General features: G+C 39.2%; 2 protein-coding genes across 4 annotated transcripts; one reads left to right on the top strand and one right to left on the bottom strand.

The window, feature by feature from the left end:
* Positions 1 to 10145: 10145 nt before the first annotated feature.
* LOC122666832 (pentatricopeptide repeat-containing protein At2g30780-like) lies at positions 10146 to 12292 on the top strand. Of its 3 annotated transcripts, none has more exons than XM_043862916.1 (3): positions 10146 to 10595; positions 10799 to 11931; positions 12153 to 12292. In XM_043862916.1, the coding sequence occupies exons 1-2, from the start codon at positions 10176 to 10178 to the stop codon at positions 11924 to 11926; spliced, it is 1548 nt and encodes a 515-aa protein (XP_043718851.1). In that variant the 5' UTR covers positions 10146 to 10175; the 3' UTR covers positions 11927 to 11931; positions 12153 to 12292. The 3 variants fall into 3 exon arrangements, with proteins under 3 accessions (XP_043718851.1, XP_043718850.1, XP_043718849.1); XM_043862915.1 differs by having other exon boundaries at positions 10799 to 11939; XM_043862914.1 differs by lacking the exon at positions 12153 to 12292 and having other exon boundaries at positions 10799 to 11940.
* A 7765-nt stretch (positions 12293 to 20057) lies between these two features.
* LOC122668166 (gibberellin receptor GID1C-like) lies at positions 20058 to 22553 on the bottom strand. Its single transcript, XM_043864761.1, has 2 exons — positions 22199 to 22553; positions 20058 to 21664 (listed from the first exon to the last, which is right to left on the bottom strand). Exons 1-2 carry the CDS (start codon positions 22235 to 22237, stop codon positions 20669 to 20671), a joined length of 1035 nt encoding a protein of 344 aa, XP_043720696.1. The 5' UTR covers positions 22238 to 22553; the 3' UTR covers positions 20058 to 20668.
* Positions 22554 to 24535: the final 1982 nt, after the last annotated feature.

Here is a 24535-nt window from a genome sequence, read left to right as displayed (position 1 = left end):
GTGAGGAAGGCAAATTGAGAACTTAAATATACGACGCATCGGGGCAGGTGAAACCGTGAAACCCCTGGTGGCGAGGAGAGAGGTGTACGTGTGTTTGCGTTTGCCTATCGGCCCCCTGTCTGTATCGAGGGTGGGAGATTAGACTTTCTTTGTTTTTTTTTTTTTTTTTTTCTAGCGGGTGACGTGGAAAATATAAAACCCACATATGGCCATATGGGGCGCGGGGAACTTGTGTAGTTGTGTGGCGTTTTGTCTCTCCGAAAGCGGTATGTATAAATGTATAATAGATGCGCGTGCGAGACCGTGTCGGCTGGTTTTTTTGGGTTTCCTCTATTTTTTTGTTTTCGGTGAAAATGAATTTATTGACTGAGTGAGAATGTGAGACACATAGCTTCATTTACGCAAAGATTGTGAAATCAAGGAATGGAATTTAATCAATCTGTATCACTCAAAAGATAGATCGAGTCAAAATATGAGCTAAATAATTAGCTATCCTTAGGACATATTTGAATTAACATCTGGAAAACTTGGCAGTTAAATACACAATATCATGGATGATATCTGTCAGTAGGAACGGTATTGTTGTCGATCGATCCTTGATGAAGCTGATGACCCTAAAGCTATCTGATTCAATAATGATCTTTGATATGTTGTATTTGAGAGCATGGATCATACCTAACCAAATAGCAAGAGCTTCACCAATAATGACCTCCCCCGAAAGAGGTTGGTGAAGAGAGCGCAAAGACTTGGGTACTTGATGAAGTCCTCCCGATAGTTCCAAGGCCCCCTTTCGTAGTCTCTTGATCAAAGGTTGTGTCACAATTAATCTTGCAGATATCACCAGTAGGAGGCACCCAGAACTATTGTGTGCACTAACATTCCTCACTCCCTGTCCTCTATCAAATCATCTCGGAATGATGCGACATCCCTCAAATCAAATCCCGATGATGAACATCCATCCCTTTTAACCGTTACAAGGCCAGCTACTCAACCACTCTTAAGAAAACTCAGAAACTGACCCAAACCATTTTTTGGCTTCCTACTGGCTACTACAATGGTTTATCTGAAACATGGTTGAATTTTTCTAATCTTAGAACTGATTTTCTTATTCACACCCACAATGTGTCAAATAAATATGTAGTTTTATTTTTATTCCCTTTTAGTATGCTATATATATATATATATATATATATATTGTTTGTTTAATGAAGATATTAATGTCATTTTACATGCATATCGAAAAACATTTATGATAATGATACACTTTGATAATGATATAACGATATGTCACTTCTAACTTAATTTTGAAAATCCTTTCATGTTTTTATATAAAAAGAAAATGTCATGTTCTAAACAAACCTATAGAGTTCTACCACCAAAAAAAAGCACTTTAGAGGTGTCATTCATACACTCCTCATCTTAGAATAAAATTCAAATCAATTTGATTAGTTTCGAACTTTTGATCTCTTATGTTTTTTTAAGGGCAAAAGAACGATGCCAGGCTCCGTAACATACGTTGCTTTCAAGTGATTGGATCTATGGTAGGGATTCAAAACATGGAATTGGAATTCAAATTGATCCTGATCGATTTCGATCAGGATTGGTTTGGATCAACATACTTTTGGCATCTAGGATTTTTCCATACAAGAAGCATACGAGTCGGATTGGTTGGAATCATGATCATCCACCATGATATGTGGCCATGATCAAGGAATCTTGGGATCAATCAATCCACAAGAATTGGGCTTCAATTAAATTATCACATGACAGGTATTTGGGCAATGAATGAAGCACTTACTAGGTGGCTGTGGAGGAGCCAAAGTTTTTTTTTTTTTTTTTTTTTTTTTGGTTTTTTGATGTTCGATAGTCTACTCCAAATGAATCTAGACTACCAACTGCAAGGCATGATTGGACTGAGTGGAGATACAAGAGAAAGGCAAAAACATACGAATGACAAACCAATGAAAACATAGACTTACTTCAATAAAAAAATAAAAAAAAAACATGGGAAAAAGTTCTCTGTCCGAGAGTGTGGCCTATGCCAGCACTCCCATGAGTCTATCTCTCTCCTCCCCATGTGAAAAGACACCTCTACCCTCTTATTTTAAGGAGGAGAGAGATAGACACATGGGAGTGCTGGCATAGGCCACACTGCCGTACAGAAAACTGCTTCCCAAAACATATATATAGACCTACTAGCGATATTTCAAAGGACAGTTTTTCTAACCCACAGTGAAGAGATTCTCTATCAATCGATGATCATTATAACTTCCCTTCTGTCACGAAGTTTCAAAATAGCCCTTGAGTGTCAAAGGAATCTAATCCAACAATAAATGTGGTAGGTGAAGAAATTCTTAGTTCACCATGGGGAAGGAAAACTCGACCATTTCCATAGTCCACACTATATAATCTAGTTGAATTGGTTGAAGAAACTCATTGGATGGACAAAGGACAAAATGGATTGCTTGTCCATCTAATTTCATAATGAAACTCAATGATATCTCCAGTATGCATTCTACCTTTCGCCCTTTTTTCTATTACTATAATAATTGACCACCAAAATATTTATAAAAGAGAAAAAGATCCCAATCGATGTGGGGATCCTTCTTCATGCCCTCTCACATCCCTGACCCTCTCTCACTCTCTTCCATAATCATGTGGATTCTTATTGATTCTACGCCTTGATGGTATGACATGGGAGATTCTCCACACTAGTAGCATTAGAAACCTCTCCCTTGATTAAAAAAATAAAATTGGAAGAGTGTTCTCTGAGTAAGTAGGGTACTACACCTTCTCACATTTATTTTTTAACTATTGTTTCTTTTACCTTTAAAAAATTAGAAAAAAAGAATGTTATTTGATTGTGCGCCCCTACACCTAGACACAAGGTTGGCGAAATGACCACCACACCTCCATGTTGGATGCTTGAGTGTGCGATCCCATTGGCCCTCGCACTGGAGCAAGGGCCACATGACCAAGCAGTGTTCTCTCTCCCAAAATATTATTATTATAATACATGAGAGAAGGTGTAGTAGATAGACACCTTAGGCTCAAAGACGCTTTTCTCTAAAAATATAAGTTAATTGTGTTACATTGTGTAGTATAACATTAGACAGGGTGACGTGGTGACTTATTGTTGAGCACCAATTGAACTGCCACATAAGAGTGTCTGACGGTACTAAGGGTACCGCGACCTCGGAGCGGGGTTTTTATCTGACTTGCAAGCGGGTCCGTTTTAGGGGTCCCTTGGTCGTGGGGAGTTTGGGATGAGCATAATAAGTATGATAAATAAAAGGAGTCGCCAACTAAGATTTAGGCTTATGACCCAAAAGGGGTATAGCCTCATCCATGATGAGTGGAAAGGGCTACACATGATTCCATATGGTTTGGTCAAAGTCTAGGTAAGAGGTCAGGTTACGAGAATAGAAAGGTGTTATGCACTTATCTTGTCCGATTAATTAGTCTTTCTACTAGATGCTAAGGTTCAAACATTTTTCCATAATATACTACCTATATCAACATACAAGACGAATATATGATTGAGTAACATGCATTGATTTATTTTTTTTAAGTAAATAACATGCATTGATTATAACACATTTTATGATGCCCCCAAATCTATTTAGGAGTTTAGATCGTTAACGGTCCACAACATCTATGTCTTAGCAAAATAGGAACCGGAGTGTTAACCAAATTGTTAATCACCATAACCTCAAAATACAGTAGCAACGAAACTACACATAATCCATTTAATTAACACAGCAGAAGTCTTTTATTTCAAACGAAAGTCTTTAATCCAAAACCCAAAGTCTAAAATAATTACATTGTCTCCAAACCAATATAAAATCAAAGATTACATCCTTAAAACTTTAAATAAAAAACGAGTTAAACTATAAATCCATAAATCAACTTGTCTCAACAGAATTTGAATAAAAATCAAGTAAAATAAGCTATTTTCACATGTATATACTAGTATTTACACTAAAATAAGTTATTTTAGTGGTTTATATTGTGCAAACAACAAAAGACGACGGAGAAATATATACCTAAAATTGAAGTCAACAAGGTAAAAGTGAGAAAAAGAGGTCTTACTGCAAAACCAAAGTGTGAAGTATCTCCCGACTCAGATGAAATCGAACGAATAACTTGCCTCTCTCTTTTGAAGGACTTTGGTTCTTCTAAACATCGAAAAAAAGGATTTTGGGGTAAGAAATGTGGATTCGGGTCACTCGGAATGCAAATAGAGCAACAGTAGTACGAATCTTAAGGTGAGGGTTCGACGAAATGCCGAGGTGGGTTGAGGGAAGACTCACTCACTCAAAAGAGGGAAAATGGGCCGAATGACACCATTTTCGTGGCCAAGAAGTTGATGCTCAACAAGGGGAGGGGCCCTCTACTTTGTACGATGTACAAGCGTAGAGCCGCGAGTACGGTCATTGTACACCCTCAGCGCCACGAACACCTTTCGCAGCTCTAGGATAGCTGCAGCATCAAAAAATGGGTTTTGGGGGTTTATTTAAGACTAGGGGAGGCTTCATGAAACCATTTTAGGGATTTTTTAGACTGAAGGAGGTATCCATTGAGCTAGTCCTTCTTGAGAGAGGTGTTGTTGTTTGTCCGTATCCAGTTGTCGTCATTGCCGGGAGAAGATGACAATTTTCAACGTTCACAGGTACCCACCAAGAGATACTCAAATGCCCCTCTAGTCCTATTTGCCTAGAGAAACACAGTATGTCAAAATAATTAAGGGAGAGGGGTTGACACAACCAATGTATATTGGTATCATACATATGTCAAGCCAATAAAATGGAAACAGGAGTGCATTTCAGTAAGTATATAGGATCTATATGATTAATGAGGAGAAAGAATGTCATCATTGTAAAGGGCATCTAGATATAGTTCGGGCACCTAAAGTTTAGACCCCAACCACATTAATCATCCTTCCCAAATGAAGGGGAAAAAAATCATGACTAATCCATCATGCGATTATTAACCAATGGACGTATTAATCCATTAGTTTATGGGCCATAAGTCATGGATATGGATGAACACATATGTTTGGACCTGCAGCTGTTCAAGACTTTCAGGTGTTGAGAAAGGTTTTTTTCTTTTCTCTTGAGAGATGGTTCTCTAAACAAGTGGTATAGAGGAATACATCAATGAAGTGAGATAAAACAGTATCATACATTGGAGTACAATGAGGTAAACACAGAGAAGCTATTGTATCTACTCTAGGGGTTCAGAGAACTTTTTCCCTTTTTCTCTTAGACAAAAGTTTTCCTATGCCCATGGTGAAAAAAGAATCTCTTAATCCATGTGTTTTGGAGGTTGGATAAAAAAGGTATATTATTTTAGGGGAAAAGAACGTTGTCAGGTTGCATAGCGTACGCTAACACTTCTTTGTGTCTATCTCTTTTCGCCTCTCCTATGAATGACATATCTGCCCTTATTGTGGGACGAGAGAGATAGACATAGGTATATGCTAGCGTACCCTCTGCAGCTAGACAGGGAACTCAATCCCATTATTTTAACCTCCCACCCCTTTTAACCCCCGGTCCGTTTTTCTATGAAATAGGAGAATCGATACCATGATCTCGTCGGACCTACTACCTACTATTCACCAATTTCTTAGATCTACTAGATAATAACCATAAGTAGGTTTCAAATTTATTTTACATCCACTACCTTCCATTATGAAAAGATTTACTCAATTCCCAAAGTTGGTTAATATTCATGCCACAGAAGAATAAAATAAAAGTAAACTTCCAAAAATCTATTTTAAACCACATTGGGGAAAATAGGAGGAAAGGGGCGCACAACTTTCTCTACCTATATTTTTTTTTTTTTTTTTGACAATTTCTTAGATCTTCTAAATAAGAACGGAAATTACAAGATAAGTAGGTTTCAAATTTGTTTTACATCCACTGTTTTTTTTTTTACACCGAGTTTCCTTCCACCCACGGTGAATGAGATCTCATTCATCACAGGGCAGGAATAAATATCAAGAGGGTATTTTGGACATACTAAAACCCTATGAAGGGTTTGTGAACACTAGGATGGTTCACCCACCATTCTTTTGTTAAAAATGTTCATATTGCTTTCTAATCCAACAATTAAGGTTTATTTTCCTTAGGACTTGATGTTATAGCTTTCGTTTTCATTTTTTTTTGGGGAGGGGGTAATAGGAGCTATAATTTCTATTCTTACAATTAAGTTGCACTTTCATCGGATTTCACAATTTTTAAAACAATCAAATGAGGTTGGGGCAATTTTGAAAGTTTGATTTTATTTTATTCTTACGTGACATGACTGCATGAGTACCAACCAACTTTGGGGATTTAGTAAATCTTTTTAAAATAGAAAATAGTTGATGTAAAACAAATTTGAAACATACTTATCTTGTCATTTTTGTTTTTTATCTAGTGGATCTAAGAAATTTTCCCTATGTTTTTTAGGGAGCATAGGGGCCACATGTGCGTGGCAGCCAATGATAGCGCACACTGGAATCCCAGGGGTGGGATTTCCACCTTTCATGGGGGGTGAAGCAATCATTCCTCTCCCCTCTCTCTCTCTTACACACACACACATTGTGTCTTGGCGTGGCCCATGTGTCCCCCACAGAGAACTTTTCTCCTTGTTTTATATATAATTAACTGAAACCAAATCAATAACAATCCAACAATGGACCAATAAACCATTAAAGGGTGTGCCTGGTGGGGTTTGGGGAGAGTCACAATGCATGCAACCCTACCCTCTGCTTTCGCAAAGAGGTTGTTTCCAAACTCGAACCTGTGATCATTTAGTCACAATGGAACAACCTTGTGTTACACCAATGAACCATTAAAGCAACTCGACAAATCCGAACCAAAACAAAACCCATCAAGAACGGCTTAACCGGTATATACAAAAGAGTGAAAAACTGATTCATACTTACTGAACCAAATCGAAGTGACTGTTTGCAAAGCCCGTGGCAAAGCCCAAAGGGCTTCCCTCCACCGTTTTGAAAATCGAAATTATACGTGATATGTCACAAAACATCAGGCAATAAGAAGTTGACACGTATATCAGGGACAAGCTGTTGACGTGCAGAACGAGCACGAGCCGTCCCTATCCAGAAGGACGAGACCTGTGTGCGCACCAACCTCGAGAGACATATGCGCTAGGCCAGACATCGTCGAATGGCGAGGGGTCATCGGTCGGGCTTTCCTTAGAGCACAACCAGACCAGAACCTTGACCGCCCTACGGGAGGCACCCTTCGCAGGGCGACCCGAGCACCACAATCCACCAAGAGAGAACTCGCCACCGGTCCTAGTGGCCCAAGATTATCGCCCATAAGTCACCTAATAGAGCACAAGGGGATCAAGGGATCAACACTATCCCTAGAATTACTCCTAAATTCTCTCACTCCATGCCTAGGACTCTCCTTACCTAATGGGGCACGATTCTACCCACCACGCCTCACTCATCGCCTATAAATAACTGGGTAAATTCTCTCCACGATTATCTAAATTCAATTATTCTTATTTGTTGCTAAGAGATCTAACTTAGGCATCGGAGTGGATAAACCAGCACAGCCTGGCCTTCTCTAGCAAACTCTGTATTGCAGGAACAGGTTGCTCCAGCACAGTTCTTGACGCAACAGATTGGCGCCGTCTCTGGGAACGACAATCTACAAGCCTTTCTAAGCTCTAAATCCATCAAGAACGATGGCCGGCGAACAGAATGTTGTTTCCACCATTCCCGAGGTTCCCCAGCCTGAGGGGAACCCTGTAGCCCGCCGGACAACGAAGGGCACTCGTGGCGGAGGACAAGCTGGGAAGAAAACCACACGCCAAACAACAGTGGTGGAGGTTGGATCTCGGCCATCGGCGGTGGCAACGGAGACGATGGGGTCCCAGCCTCCGCCCACGATGGTGGCTGGCCCAATCGTAGTCCAAGAAGATGCTCAAGGCACCCAGGGTGTGAGATCTCTCCCTCCACCACCTCCACTACCGGAGGGATTCATCTCTATAAGTAAGAACCTTGATGCGCAGGCCATGGTTGGCCAGATCAATCACCTGCAGTAGCAAGTGCTTCAGCAGAATGCCTTCTTCAGGGAGATAGTCAGAGAATTGCAAGCAGTGAGGACGGCCAACCCTGCACCCATTGCAGCATGGGCACCACCCCCGCCACCAGCTCTCCCGAGGCAGATGCGAGGTGAAGAAATAACTCCTAGAGAGGGGGAAGGTCATAGAACCAGAAGCCGGGCCGGAGTCACCCTCCTCCTCCTCATCCTGGGCCTCACCACCGTCGGCAACCCGCTCTTCTAAAGCTTGGGCAGGGGCAGAATCACTCCCCCTCAGAGGAACAGAAGAAGAACTGGCCAAGTGGCCATCCTGGGCAGCGAAGCACTTTGACCCAAAGAGTACGGATTGGTCATCGTGAGTCCTTTTGAAACTCACCTCTGAATTAGAGCCTTGCTCATCCCAAAGACATCACCGGAGCCCCTATTGGACTCCTACTAGGAAGAAGATGAGGACAGAAGAACTTACTGAGAAGAGTGGAGGTGAGGAAATAGAAATAAAGCTGGCAAGCCGAGACACTTAGGAAACGAGGAACGATCAAGCGAGAAGAACAATGCGAACGGAAAGAGCTGAAGGCGCCGACGACACGCGAACAGGAGAGCAGAAGAACAGAGCAGCAGGAGAAAGACAAATGCGAGAAAACTCAGGGCAGCAATAGAAAAGATGAAGAAACGAAGGGGTCCAAATTTATAACCAAAGGAAGGGGGAAAACCGTCAGGATCCAACGATTGAGAGCGAAAGGCATCAGAGGGCCAAGAACGAAGGACGATAGGCATACCCGAGACATCATAATAGCCAACTCCACGCTGTAGTCGATGAATGGAACATCAAGTGTCGTTGAGCTTGAGCGACGGTAGCCCTGCCTGAGGCACCATCATGACCCCTGCCACGCGTCGATCAGAAGGTGGAATGTCAAAGGATTGCCAGTTATCAACCGTCACATCCACACGCGTGAAAGCAAGCACTAAACTCATAAAGATCGATTCAACTCCCCTGAGCGAGAACGCCCAGAGGAGTGGGGGGCTCGTGATATGTCACAAAATGTCAGCCAGTAATAAGTTGACATGTATATCAGGGACGAGCACGAGCCGTCCCTATCTAGAAGGACGAGCACGAGCCGTCCTTATCTAGAAGGACGAGACACATGCACGCACCGACCTCGAGAGACATACGCGCGAGGCCAGGCATATTCGAATGGGGAGGGGTCGTCGATCGGGCTTTCCTTAGAGCGCGACAAGACCAGAACCTTGACCGCCCTACGGGAGGCACGAACAACCTTCGCAAGGCGACCCGAGCACCACATTCCACCAAGAGAGAACTCGCCACGAGTCCTACTGGTCCGAGATTTTCGCCCATACGTTGCCTAATAAAGCGCAAGGGGATCAAGGGATCAACATTATCCCTAGAATTACTCCTAAATTGTCTCACTCCATGCCTAGGACTCTTCTTACCTAATGGGGCACGATTCTACCCACCACACCTCACTCATCGCCTATAAATAACTGGGTAAATTCTCTTCACGATTATCTGAATTCAATTATTCTTATCTGTTGCTAAGAGATCTAACTTAGGCATCGGAATGGATAAACCAGCACAACCCAACCCTCTCTTGCTAACTCTGTATTGCAGGAACAGGTCGCTCTAGCACAGTTCTTGACGCAACAATATGTATTTTGCGACAGTCCTAGTCTTGGAACCACCATTTCGAAAATCGGAATCGTGAGTCGAATCTGTTAATATGGATTGGTTGAATCGACCAATTAGGATTCGAATCCGTCATGACCGATTCCGGTTCCACTTTCCAGTCGATATGACACCTTTAACTCACTTGAATTGCTGTTTTGATTTCAGGGACGATTCTAAGGTTTTTAGCACATTCCGAATCGGCAGGGACCGATTCGGTGTTTTGAATCCGTGGTTGGGAGTTGGGACCAAACAGAGCTTCCAAATTCCAATTCCATCAGAGTCATTTACATCGTTTGATGTTGGGTTTTTCTCGCAGAGTCGCCATTGTTTGGATGGTGCAGCTCTCCAGAGTCGCTCTCCTCCTCCCTCAACCCCTCTCTCCCTCAGTTCGGAAACCTCAAGATGTTCAATTTACTTAAGAGACGATGAAGCGAGCATGGAGAATCTCCGGGGCCTCAACGGCGGAACTGCTTATGCAGATATGCTCCGTAGAGGCCAAATCTCTGTATTTGTTCCCTCCACTCTCTAACATCTCGAGGAGCTCAAGCCGCAGTTTCATCAAAGGAATCTGTGGTCAGACGCCTAATTGCTGCTCCGATGGCATCCCGAAGCCGTTCAGTTTACTCGCGGAGAAGAAGTCTTCTACGCGCCCCATCGCTGAAGAGAATATGACCCAAAAAGTGTCAGGATTGATGATTGAATTGGTAGCTCATATTGGAGACTCCAAGAAGATCTCATCGGTCTTGGAATCCAGAGCTCCTTCCTTGATTCAATACCACTGCAATGGATTTCCGTTGATTGAGCTGTTGGAGTTGTTGGGTTCGTGGCCTCAGTTAGCCCTAGAGGTACCATTCTCCTCATTCCAGGGTTTATTTAAGCCTTCCAATACTTTCAATTGTACATTCTAAACATGTTCTCTGTAACACCACCAGCATCACCAAAAATTAAATTTGTGACATAGTAAATACAAGGGGAAGAAACAGAGAGACAGAAGGGAAAATTTTGCTTTGTGTTTTTTATTTATTTATTGTTAACTTTAAATATCCAGGTATTTAATTGGAGAAGGAAACAAGCTGATGATGCCGGTATACCAATGGTATCTGAGGAGTACGCCAAAGGAATTAGAATTGCAGGCAGAGTTAAGAATGTTGATCTTGCTATTGAATTGTTTATGGATGCTGCTAATAAGGGAATCAAGACAACTTCTATTTATAATGCACTCATGGCTGTGTATATGTACAATGGGTTGGCTGAGAAATCTCAGTCACTTTTTCGTGACTTAAAAAGAGAACCCAATTGTAGACCTACAATTGTGACATACAACATTCTTATCTCAATTTTTGGTCGGCTGATGCTGGTAGATCACATGGAGGCAACTTTCCGGGAGATACAAGAATTGAATGTCTCCCCTAATTTGAGTACATACAATAATCTGATTTCTGGATATGTTACAGCTTGGATGTGGGATGAAATGGAGAAGACTTTCAGGGTTATGGAGGCAGGCCCTATCAAACCCAATAGTGATACCCACTTGCTAATGCTTCGTGGATATGCACATTCAGGCAATTTGGAGAAGATGGAGAAGTCTTATGAGTTAGTGAAGGATCATGTGAATGCAAAGGAAATTCCTTTGATTAGAGTCATGATATGTGCATATTGTAAGAGTTCAGATACTGATAAAATTAGAAAGATTGAGGCACTACTGAAGCTGATACCAGAGAACGAGTATAGGCCTTGGTTGAATGTGCTTTTAATTAGGGTTTATGCAGAAGAGGACTTGATGGATGGGATGGAGAATTCCATAAATGAAGCATTAGAACATAAAACTTCGGTCACGACTGTGCATTTGATGCGTTGTATCATAACAAGTTATTTCCGAAGCAATGCAGTGGACCGGCTTGCGAAATTTGTGAAGCAGGCAGAGTCTGCTTGCTGGAGGATTTGTCGGTCCTTATATCATTGTAAGATGGTCATGTATGCATCACAGAATCGGCTAGAGGATATGGAAAATGTGCTTAATGAGATGGAAATTTTCAACATTTTTCCCACGAAGAAAACGTTCATCATCATGTACAAGGCCTACTCAAAGTATGGCCAAAGATATAAATTAGAGAGATTACTAGGGCTAATGTGCAAGCATGGGTTTGGAATTCCATTGGATGCCTCTCCTTCCTAGGTCACATTTTCACATTGGAAACGTGCTACTCAAATATTCAGAAAATGGAAAATTTGCTTGATGAATTGGAAAATTTCAACATTGTTCCCACGAAGAAAATTTTCATCATCATGTACAAGACCTACTCAAAGTATGGCCAAAGACATAAATTAGAGAGATTAGCTAATGTGCAAGCATGGGTTTGGAATTCCATTGGATGCCTCTCCTTCCTAGGTCTCATTTTCACATTGGAAATGTGCTATTCAAATATTCAGAAATTCATTCATTGAATTTGTTGCAAATAGCTCATGATATCTAAGAGGACAATTTCAGCTCCTGGAATGTAAGCTTCTTCTTTTCAAATTCATCTTGGTTTTACTTTGTCAATATTTGCTCTTGCTGTATCTTATAAGCTTGAAGCATGAGTTGATGATCTGTCTTTTATTATTATTTATTATTATTATTATTTTTTTTTGGAGGGGGGAGGGGGAGTGGGGCAGATTTCTTCTGATGATGGCATGGAATGATTATGAAACTCAATAACTCCCTTCCCCAGGCGAAAACCATATGCTAATTTGGATAAGTTGGCTAGGGATGATGCATCTTCCTTTTCTGTAGTTCATATTAAATTATTTTTTTTATTGTTTGAAACTTGCTTAATTGGTCATTGCTTCTGTAATATCAGAATTTGTTCTTGTTACCCCTAAATCATTTAATTCTCATTGTTAGTAGACTTGCCAGATCAAAACAATAAAAGATACCTCTCGTTTTTTATGAAACTGTCAGCCTTCTGTTCTCACCACACATTGACATAGATAATGTGTTTATGTATTATAATTACTATACTTTAGGAGACATGCAATGTTTATAACTCTAAATCAAGATTTTAACTTGAATGGCCCCTTGTTTTACTATTTTCTTTTCCCCTTGATAAGTGTTGAGACTTTATGGAGGAACAGGATCACTAATATAACAAAATAGGCCATGCTATATTCTACAGGCCCAAATTGAGAACCATGTTTGTAGAATCTTATACATTCTCTACTTATGGAATTCTATACAATTCATTGTCATCCTGTATGGTGATTTTAAATGATTCTTGAAAGTGCTGCTATTTCTCTCTTTCTAAATACATGATGTCATTACTGCGGGGAGAGCCTTCAAATTTTCCAAGCTTTAGGACCTCAAGCCTGAATATACTGCAACCAAACCAGCTCCAAAACTCCCTCTGGCATGATGCAGTCAAGAACCAGTTAATGTTGAGTCAAAGCTCACCCTCTTGAGCTTACTCACAGAACATGAGAAGATTGTCTACTGTTTCAGCATCCCAAAGGCAAGAGAAGTGGGAATTAGGGACCCCTAATAAGTGTTTCACCATCAAGATGCTAACTGAGGTCACTATCCAGAGAAGAAGAAAAAATTGAATGAAGGGTTGGATGGCTTTCTCTGAAGCCATTGTAACTGGAAAGGAGGTGATTTTGGAGAATACAAACTGAAAAATCAATAAGCTGAGGCTTCACAAGGAAAGAAGCAGATATATCAAAGCATCATTATCTTCTGGCAGCGCCTTGGTATTGTTATTTCTGTTCCAATGATCCTATGAACTGAAGGAGTTTAGGGGTTTCAGAGTCATTGGGGTTCATTCTTAGAAAGGATAGCAACAATTGATGCTGTAATTGAAACATAGGAAACCCTGACAGTTGAACTGTTGACTCTGGGAATTTAGTTTTTTTTTTTTGCCACAAAAGATTGCCACGCAACCCTATCTTTTGAGCTATTAAATTATGACTCAAGAGAAAAAAAAATTAAATCCAGTACCCTACTAAGAACATGGATGCTGCTCAGCAAAATGAAACATGCCTTTTTCCTAGTTGGTAACATGAATGCTTCTCTGAACTCACACATCCCCTTCCAATTTTAATAGTTTAAAATAATAGTTCTAGCACTATTGACATCATTTTATTGACCGTTATCTGTTTCATTCAAGTCATGCTGGAGGCCTTTATTTGTCATCTCCAGTTGTGAATTCTCTCCTCATAAACCTTACTCCTGTGGCTATCCCTTGAAGTCTTAAAATGGAGACTCTGAATAAATGTTGTATTGTGGGAAAGAAGTTTTGCAATTTCTGAGGCAAAACAATGAAATCGGACAGCCAGGGTAACTCAAATTAGTTGAAGGGTTTGGAAGTAATGGACATTGGGAAATTAATTTTGCAATTTCGACAAAGAAAAGTTAGTATTGTGGAATTTTGTGGCATAACAATGGAAATAGTAGGTTTACTATCAAATCTAAATCATGGCAAAGAATAATTTAGAAAATTAGGAAACAGAGAAAGGGGGAAAAATTGCAACTATGAAGCTGTCTACCAAGATATCGTCAGAATCCTCCATGAATGATAATAGAACAAAATCACCTTCAAAATCTTGAAACAAATTAGGCAATAATTTTTCACAAATAAAAATCTGCCAAAATTTTCTTGGATATTTATGGGGATGGGCTGCGATTTATTGGTCATTTGGACTCTAACTTGCACTCTACATAAAAGAATAAGACCCTTTGGGCCTGCATAATAACACTTCTAATTCTTTTTGTCTCTGCTATTTCCTGGGAACAAAAAAATAGTAGCAATTTGTTTGTTAACACTAGTTTATTTTTTTGTTCCTAGGAATGAACAAGGACCAAAAAGTAGCTGAGAAATAGAAAAAAAGAAGCTCCAATTTGAAACTTCTCTATTCCAGAAATAAAACAGAGAAATAACGAGGTGGGGGTGTTTGCTACCGCCTCCACCACCACCACCACCATTGCCCCACCATCTCCTCCGTTGCCACCAATGCCGCCACCACCACCACCACAATCACCATCACCTCCACCGCTGCCACCACCACCACTACCTCCATCAAATTTTCGGGTATGCAATGACATTTTTGAAAATTTATCGAAGTTCCAAAAACAAAGATTCCTACGCATAACAAACGCGTTTTTGTTTCTTTTCTGACCCAGAAATAGAATTTACTGTGTTACCAAACATGTTTTTTTGTCAAGAAATTTGGGAAAAAGTTACTTCTGGAATAGAAACATGGCCCAGAAACAGAAGTGTTATTATGGAGGCCCTTTTATTCCTTTGAAGAATCACTTTTCGAGGAATCATTCTATTTTCTGTAAAGTTTGGCACTTCTGTCGTTATTTGTCGTATTTCTATCACAATGTAATTTTGTTCAACTAGAAAGGGGAAAATTTTTCTTTGGGCCGATCTCTCTTCTTCAACAATTATTTATGTTGACTTAAAAAACATAAATGGAGAAGCATGGCTATGACGCCAGAGTGCAGTTTCTCACCAATAAGGGGGTGGGTGATCAAATCGTCCAGTAAGGGGTGTTTAATGAGGAGAAAGAATGTGGGTTCCATGGGTGTGATGTGAGAGGATCGTGTAGGAATGTGTACACTGGTATTTGGGCATCTTTTTCCCCAAGAAATAAAACCAGAAAAGGTTAAGAAATGATTTGTTTTGTGAAAGGATGAAAATTTTCTAGTCCGTTAGGTCTAGAGAGTTCTGACACACTGACACAAACATTTGTCACATGGCAGATTGGATAAAACTGAACTTTTGGAGGTAGGTGGACTGGATAGTCCCCTAATTACATATGAGGTTTTAACCAAAAGAGAATTGGAAGAGGCAAAATAAAAATTTGAAAATTTGGTGAAAAAAATATTTTTTTCCTAAAATGAAATGGATGGCTGAAGATGCAAAAGGAATATGTCAATACATTGTAGGATATATGGTTAAGGACTAAGTTTCCCCCTCCACCCATAGAGGACGGACGGTTCACAAACCCCTCCTAGGGTCTTAGTATGTTCCAAAATACCCTCCCGATACCCTTTTCCTCCCACTCCCGTCCCACAGTGAATCGGATCCAATTCACCGTGGGTGGAGGGAAACTCAGTCCGTAAGGTTAAATATACTAACTAATTCAAGTACTTATAACTAATGAATATTTCTCCCCTACACATTTCCCCTTGGCATGCAATTTGAATTATGTAATTGCATCAGATGGTCTTGAAATCAGATATCCAAATCCAACATCACTATGTGAGTAATCTGTTGGATTATCAGATTGAACTGAACAGTGATCCAACTTAAATTAGACCCATGGGCAGCCCTAATTTGGACCCAGGTTACCCATAGATTTGGACAGAAGGCAAGTCAACTAGTTTCTGTCAAGGTGTATGTATTTAACAATTTGTTATAAGGTATGTGTTTAGTATAATTCAGAGTAGTTAATGCTAAAATATGTTATTTTAAGATTTAAACAAAAAAACTATGAGTCAAATGACAATACTTCTACAAACTAAGCTACAGCCAATGCTGACATTTTATTGCAAATGGAACTTTCTTATTTATCCTATGTTTAACTTCTCAAATTTACTACCCAAAAATTAAAAATAACTTCTCAAATTTAGACAAAATGGGGTCTGTTTGACCAAATTAGCAAAATTGGACCAACCTTATTTTAAATTTGGAGAACTCATTAATGTCCAAAGTAGATTCCAAACAGCACATTCTTGACTGAATTCAATTTTAACATGGACTGAGCTTCCTTCAACCCATGGTGAAGGAATGATTCCTTCATCATGGGCATCATACTTCGGATGCCTAATGGGAAGGGTAGTTTCATCACATGGTCACATCATCAATGGTGAAGGGTTCTTCCTCCCCCACTGGTGTAGGAAACTTTTGTCTTTCGACTTAACTATGTCAAATGGGATGGTTGAAGAGACAGGAGGGAGGTCTTACCCTCTTTGTATTGCCACGTTGTATGGTTATTAAAGAAAGGTAAAAGCACCAATAGGGATGGTTTTGGGTAGTTGAGATGGTTTTTAATCGGTCTGATTTTGGATTTATTTGAGTATTTGAGTGCTCAAAACCGTTAACGAACCAAAACTAGACTGTCTCATTTGATATATATAAATATATAGTTAGTGTATCTCTAGTAGACGAACTAAAAAGGTGTAACCTTACTTTTTTTGTTTTTTTTTCCCTTGTCTTATTTGCAAGAGCTATTTAATGTTGGGGTACACATGAACAATGGCAACTTTTGAAAATGACAGAATAGTAAATCACTTTCAAATTATTTTGAAAATTTTTTTTTACCCATGACTAACATAAATTTTGGAAATAAGACAAAGGGCCAAAAAAAAGTAAGGTTACAAAATAGTTAATTATAATCCTTATATAATTAAACATTAACTCGTATTTTGTTGTTGTTAATTATAACATAATTCTTATAAGTTATAATCATTATTACCCAAAAAAAATAAGTTCTATTTATTAAGTATTAATTAGGATTAAATATGCATAATTCTTATAAATTGTAATTATTAAGTATTGATTACGATAAAATATGCATCTTAAATGGATCCCAGCGGTCTTTTGGTTCTACAACCATTGTAAAGCCCATCCCAAAATGGTCCCATTTTATTCACCCAAAAAATAAATAAATGGTCCCATCTCATTTAGTAATCGAGCCCAAAATCAACTCTAAGCATGCCATTTAAAAATGAGATATATTAGTTCCAAAATGGTTCCAAGTTCTTCTCATCCCAAATTGACACCTTTAATTAAATTATTAGTAAGAAAACAACAATTGTCTCCAATAAATATTTTGGGAAAAGGTTGAGCCCACCACCAGGGTGCCCAGCATGTGTCATCCTCTTTTTTCCCCCTTTGAAAAAGATCTTCTTGCCCTCTTGTGCCCAGTCCCTACGATTGATGTATGTTGCTAGCTTATCGAAAGCTGACGGCATACCAACCCTCTCCCAAATATTTCTTAACTATGAACTGTAAGAGGTTGTTTAATTATAAGCTATTGATTTGGATTCCCTCTTGAAAGTCTGATCATACAAGACACCCAAGTTTGGATAAGATAGATCAGTTTTGTACAAGAAATGAGCAATGAATTCACTGTATCTACAAATGGACCTTTCTGATTCCTAATGTAATAATAGAAGTATTTTCCATACATCTTCTCTTTTGATGGATTCCACAACCAATGAAAAAAATCTGAAAAAAGGTTTGGTTCAAAATTAGATACATGACATAAACTAGACCTCTTGATATTCACTTACCCTTTCTCGTGTGAACAGAAAAAAGCCACAGAAATAGAGCTTACAAATTGACAAAGAAGCAATCTTAGGCACACAAAATGGTGCTTAAAAGAAAAGCCATTTTGGTGACAGTGACTCCAATGTCCTATAAACCCAGCTAATTTAGAAAAACGACAGTCTAAGATTAAAACAAGAAGGGAATTCCCTTTCATAAATGAAGCAAAAGTAGCCAAAAAGGATATTTGGAAATGAGTTGGGTCTGAAAAGATGAATAAAAACAGGGTTTCAATGTCTTTGTCCAAGCATATTATTAGCTGTTCCACCAATTTATCAATCTTTCAACACCTAAAAGCAATCACCAACTGACAACAGCTTGAAAGCTGTGTGTGGTTTGGTTTTTTATGTGGGTTCCTTTCAATTCCCCTTCCCTCCTTTCCCTACGCTGTAAATACATCCAAACATATCCAACTTTTATCCAACAACACTAGTTAGTAGATGGGTTCTTCACTTCTTCTCCCCCACCCCCCTCCAAAAAAAGAAAAAAAAAGAAATACAATTCTTGTGTTCCCAGCCATTCCAAGCTCCAACTACTGCCCATAGAGGTGTCAATCGGTCAATTCTATCCGGTTTTGGTCTGGTGCCGAGTCAAACCAAAAACAAACCATTAAGCCAAAATCCATTATCGGGTTGTTATCAATTTTATTCTGTTTTTTTATATATATACATTAAAAAATGAAACAAAAATGGATTTTTTTTCTTTCTACGGCTCCTTTCGGTTTCAGTTTGGTTTCTGATTTCGACTGGTCTACTTCGATTCGGTTTCTACACTTTCATAAATCCAAAATAGAGCCGAATAAATAAGGGTCCAGTTTTATTTTTTTCAGTTGGTTTTGATGGGTCTGACCGGTTCGGGCTGGAAATTGACAACTTGACTCCTCCTCTACAACAGGAAAATCAAAGTGCTGACAAAGGATGATCAAATCTACATCAAAAGATGGATTTGGATGATTCTATCTCCACCCAACAACTCATCCTAAAGTTAAGATACCACAACCAACACCTCCCACCCCCTTCCTTTTCTTTTTTTTTTTTTTTTTTTTTGTTATTATTATAATGTGAATGGAATTAACTTTCCGGAAACATCGGGTTTCATAAACCGAGTGCAACCCAAATGATCTAACACTCACTTATCTAAGGATAACATATTTTGGGGTCTGTGTCTCCTTTTCATGCGAGTGTCGAGCCTTTTTTAAAAGTCCAATATGGGATTACACAAAGAAGTGAGAATATCAAAGTGGGATACAAATGTTGGCTGGAAGGATCTTCAACCACCTTCTCTTCATCCTTTCCCTATTTTTATTTACTGCATATCCCTTCTGTAACAGGATTTAGATTGGGTTGGAGATGAAAGGCAGAAGACTATTCCTTAATAAGACTTATACAGAAGATGAAATATTGCAGTGATGATGTCGAAGGGAGTCATATTTCAGGCTTTCAGCTTCTGTTCTAAAGATCTATACTCCAACTCAAAGGAATCCAATGTCGGTATCCTTTAAAATCTAGAACAGTTCCATGGACTGAATCAGGGAGCCTCAAACCACCATTCTCTGATCAGTACCTCAAAACTCAATGTTGATGTAATGACAAAAACTTTTGAGATCTTATACACCATGTCATCAAACAAGCCTTGGATGATCAGCTTTTGCCTCAATAAAAGGGGTAACATCTCCATAGCCATATCTCATTTGAACTTCATCCATGATCATTTTCGAATCAAAGAAAGTACTGCCAACTTTTGTTTCACTGCTCCATCAAATTACCTATTACAGTCCCCAAATAATACTAAATTTGTGGGGTTCAGTAGGGGAAACCTCAAACTGTGCTCTGAAGGTGTATTCTTTTTATGGGTAGAAGTTCATTAAGTTGCATTTGATCTGATATCACAGTGCTACTCTTCTTCAAGCTATCATGTAAAGACTCAAGTAGGCTGCAGAGCAAAGAAAGCAAAAAAAAAAAGACAGTAGAACTGAAGAATACAGAAAGACCAGTTAATAATAAGAAAAGCATTCTTATATGATAATTCTAAGAACACAGAGTATAGCATACAAGTTCACAACACAATGGATGCGTCCCCCCATCCATTTCCTGAAATCAGCCCTATACATATAACATTATCCAGGGATCGACCCCAAATCGATCAACCACCAAACATTACCCCCACACTCCAGTTTCTCCCCCCTTCTTTGAGGTTGGATGTTAGAAGGGGTAAGATTAAATTTGGTGGCTCCTGCTATCAGTGATACAAACCAAGTCACCCCGAGTTTGAGAATAATTGGGCCCATAAGCCATACATATTGGTGAACCTGATCTGCAGCTGGCAGAATCACTGAGATGGATTATCCCATATTGAACCCAACCATCACCTGAACCAACTGACAAACAGTCCCAGAATCTACAGATCTCATCTTTACCACAAACACCATAGTAAGTAGAGAGCAGCAGAACTACCCCAAATCTAATACACTGCAGCACGGTGCACACTATAAACTCCACAGAGAGATGTTAAAGAGGAAGAAGAAACAAAAAGAAGAAAAAACCCCAAGTAACCTGTCAAGCTTCTGTTACGTATGGCTGCTGCTCTGTAGTTTTTAAGTAAGTCTATTAACAGTTAGAACGCACAAATTGCTTAATCTCATCCATGACAGTATAGAAATGGTTGTTATTGGGCAACAAGTAGAACCCAATTGTGGCTTGCTCTAGGTAAAGGAGCTTCACATCTTGGGCAGCCTTCTTGAGCCCTTCAACATAAGCCTTTTGCCAGTCCTGAACAAGGTCCAAACCAGCAACCACAACAAGGCTCTTAGGGAACTTGATACCTTCAAGTTTTATGCCTCTGGGACCAAATGGGTTACATGCTGGATGGTCTCTATCGTCTCCTTCAGGAAGAAAAGCTCTCCAATACCAATCCCTGTCTTGAACAGCCACAAAATACTTCCCATCCAATTTCTTCTCTGACTCGGTTCGTTCCTTCCCTCCAAACAATGGATTGAGCAGTATATTCCCCAAGATCTCAGTATCCGTATCAATCCCCCTCATCGCGACATTATGAACCATGTTACCTCCAGAGCTATCTCCACACAAGTACACGTGAACTTTAGAGTCCTTCCCGCTCCGTAGCCATGGCCTGGAGCTTACCCACTTGAGAGCTGCCCATCCATCATCATAAGCACAAGGGTACCGGTTTTCCGGTGCACGGCGGTAGTTTACAGAGACCACTACCGCATCACAGATGCCGACGAGTCGTCGGCAAAGAGTGTCGTAGATGGCACTGTTGGCGGAGGAGTGAGCGAAGCTTCCTCCATGGAAGAAGATTATGACAGGGACGACATCAGTGCTAAGGGGCTTTTCGAGCTCCATAATGCCCGGCTGAGCTGCATCGGTTGGGGCTGGTCGGTAAACCCGGGTGACGAGACTGGTGGCTTTGTCGATTACGACGTCGAAAGAGAAGACTCCGTCAACCGGGGTGGCGTTTGCAGGGACTTTACGGTCTAGAAACTCGGCGAGGTGGCGGTTGAAAGTGCCATCCGGCCGGCGAAGGAGATTGTAAGCAATTTTGAAATTGGAGATGAGGATCCATGTGTTGAGTGGAACCACCGTCTACAAAGATACAGAGAATTCGTAAGAAGATTACATGATGGTCAAGTACAAGAACATCGATAAATGATCACAAGAATTATACTTAAAATCTGCAACTAATTTGAAACCATTTCCAATTTTTTCTTTTTGATCGGTAGAAGCAGAAGAGATTCAAGTAATTAAAGAATTGACACAGCAGAAAATGATAAAAATCCTGCGCTGTGAAACCTAGAACCCAATGAGGTCAATAAGACATCCACCACGATGATACAGCAGAATCGATATGTAACAATCCCAAATAGAGTACATAATTGGCCAAAATGAACCCAAATCCAGCTCCAACCCATCAAATCGAATCAGAACCCTAACCAAAATTCCAGAGAAACCCCATAACCCAATTAAGAAGGAACATCATACAGAAACCCACCCAGAATAGAAAAATCGAATACACACAAAACCCATAACTTAATTCGACCTACCATGAACCATCATCACAAGATTGACTGCAAAAGAATAAAAACAAGAGTAAGTGGGAAGGAAGAAAGCTAAAAATACCTTGGCTTCATTAATATTAACTTCGCTACCTCCAGCCATCAAACTGGAATGCAGAGAGATTCAACACCCAAAGATAACAAACTTAAAAAGCAAGCACAAATCTTCTCAATACTTCAACCTTAACCATTCATAAATTCTGATTAAACTAACAAGCAATCAAACCCTAGTCTCATATCTTCTCACCACTCGTGATTACTTGTCTACCCAATCTTCTTGTTTACCACAACCATGAAGTTTCTGAACAACGAAAAAAAGGCGGAATCTCTGGAGGGATAAAAAACAGTGGATGTATGTATCGAGCCACGAACACGACGAAGATCAAAGCACAGTGGTTGGAAGCAAGAGAAAACAGAGAGAGAGAGACATAAGGAGAGGAGAGGGGGAAGGAGGAGAGAGAAAGGGTGGTGTTGTACTGTTGGTGACCATTGGGCTCTCATTGGTCCTTCTAATGAAGGTGTGGGGTCCGCATTAAACGGAGTCAGGGATGCCACACCGTTCCGTTATTTATTATTAATTATTAGTTTTGGCATTTTGACTTAAGAGTTAAGTAGTTAATAAGACTAGAAAAAAAAAAAAGGGGTAGATAATGGAGAGAAGAGTAACACACTCCCTCACTAAATGGTGAGTGAAAAGTGAAAAACGCCATTGTCCATGTCTTCATGATTACCTTTCCCATCTCTTTTGTTCAATCCCTTATTTCCTCCTTTTCTGTCTTTTTGGCAAAACAGAATTATGGATTCTAGACTTGGAATCGGGGTTGAGGTCCAAAATCCTATTGTCGAACAAATGGGTCCAAATATACTCCCAAACGATGTTTCAGTGTGATCCAAATATGTTCATTGATGTCTCAATGAGGTCCAAATTCCACTGGCCATATATCCATGGATCTTTATCACCTCCAGTTGGCTGCCTGGCTCAGTTTCTTAATTCCTCTAACGAAGGGGGGTTGAAATGATCTCTCTACCCATGCCCAAACACTCTTCTCGGGTGAGATCCACCATCCCCCTATTAGAGGAACTGAAGAACTGGGCTGGTCAGCAAACTGGAGGAGATAATTTTCATAGCCAACATCTCGATTGAAGGTCCAAATAAATTTTTAATGAGCTTTTCCATAATCATACCAAACAGATTTCTCATTTCAAACAATTAAACAATTGCAATGTACATATTCAAGATTCAAACAATTACGAAGTGCAAATTCATGATAACACACCCATGATAACACAACCACTAGAATATATAGGTTTATGGTTCCAACAACTACCATGTACAAATTCATGAAAGAAAAACACACACTATTCATCTAATTTTGTATTCCAAACATATGATCAACCAATTTTTTAGGATCTAAAGTCATAAAAAAAAAAAAATATTCCTTTTCAAAAACCTAGATTTTAATAGATAGATTAACTATTCACAAACAATTTTATAGATGTGGCTTAGATACTTCCGTCGTCAAGCAAGCTCAAAAATTTTAATTAGAACTCAACAAAAAAAAGAATAAAAAACCAACTCATAAAACCCCTTTTTAAATCAATTCTAGAATTTGTACACATTGATTTCAGAAACCAAAGAAGAAAAATCAAAGGAACCAGATCTTAGCTCTTCTCGCTGCTTTAAAAATGGAGAATCGTACGGTAGAGATTCGGCAGAATAGAGAAGAACGAAAAAGGAGAACAAAAAACGAGAGTGCGGGTTTCATTTCTTTCCTTCGTTAGATGTAAAGAGATATTTATCTTATATTGTTGCAAAATATCAAAAGTATTCCCTGACTTCTAAATAATTCCAGAAATATCCCTTATCTATGCCAAACATTACTTATGGTATTCATAAATAAGTAAATACCTTCCTATTTAAATTTCATAAAAATAATTTAAAAAGTAAATTTTAAAAGGATAAAAAGTCAATTCCCCAGTTCAAGAATAAAAATTGAATTTTCAATTGTAGAGGTAATTTTCAACTTTCAATTGTTTTCCAAATCTAAAAATTCCACAAATCTTATCATGGTGGAACATCAATAGAAACCAAAATAACGGTAAAATAATATTTTTGTTTTAAACTTTAAAATTTTATTTTCATTCAAAGTGATGTCAACAGTATTCGCACACAAAATAAAATTTGACCAGAACGTAACCTTGTTACTATAAATCATATTTAAGCAATCTTAGACTTGTTAAAAATTGGTTTTATGCTCTATCTAATACAAAAAACCCTCCTGTTCAAATGAGATCATTTGACCAATCAAATTTATTCGATAACAAAAATGTTTTTCTAAATTGAAAGCGGTTTAATTTTTCAAGAACAGTATAGATCAATTATGAAATTAAGTATACCAGA

The sequence above is a fragment of the Telopea speciosissima genome, chromosome 7 (assembly GCF_018873765.1).
Source record: "Telopea speciosissima isolate NSW1024214 ecotype Mountain lineage chromosome 7, Tspe_v1, whole genome shotgun sequence".
Lineage (NCBI taxonomy): Eukaryota > Viridiplantae > Streptophyta > Magnoliopsida > Proteales > Proteaceae > Telopea > Telopea speciosissima.
The sequence above is the reverse complement of the archived record's forward strand: the minus strand, read 5'-3'. Positions and strand labels throughout refer to the sequence as shown.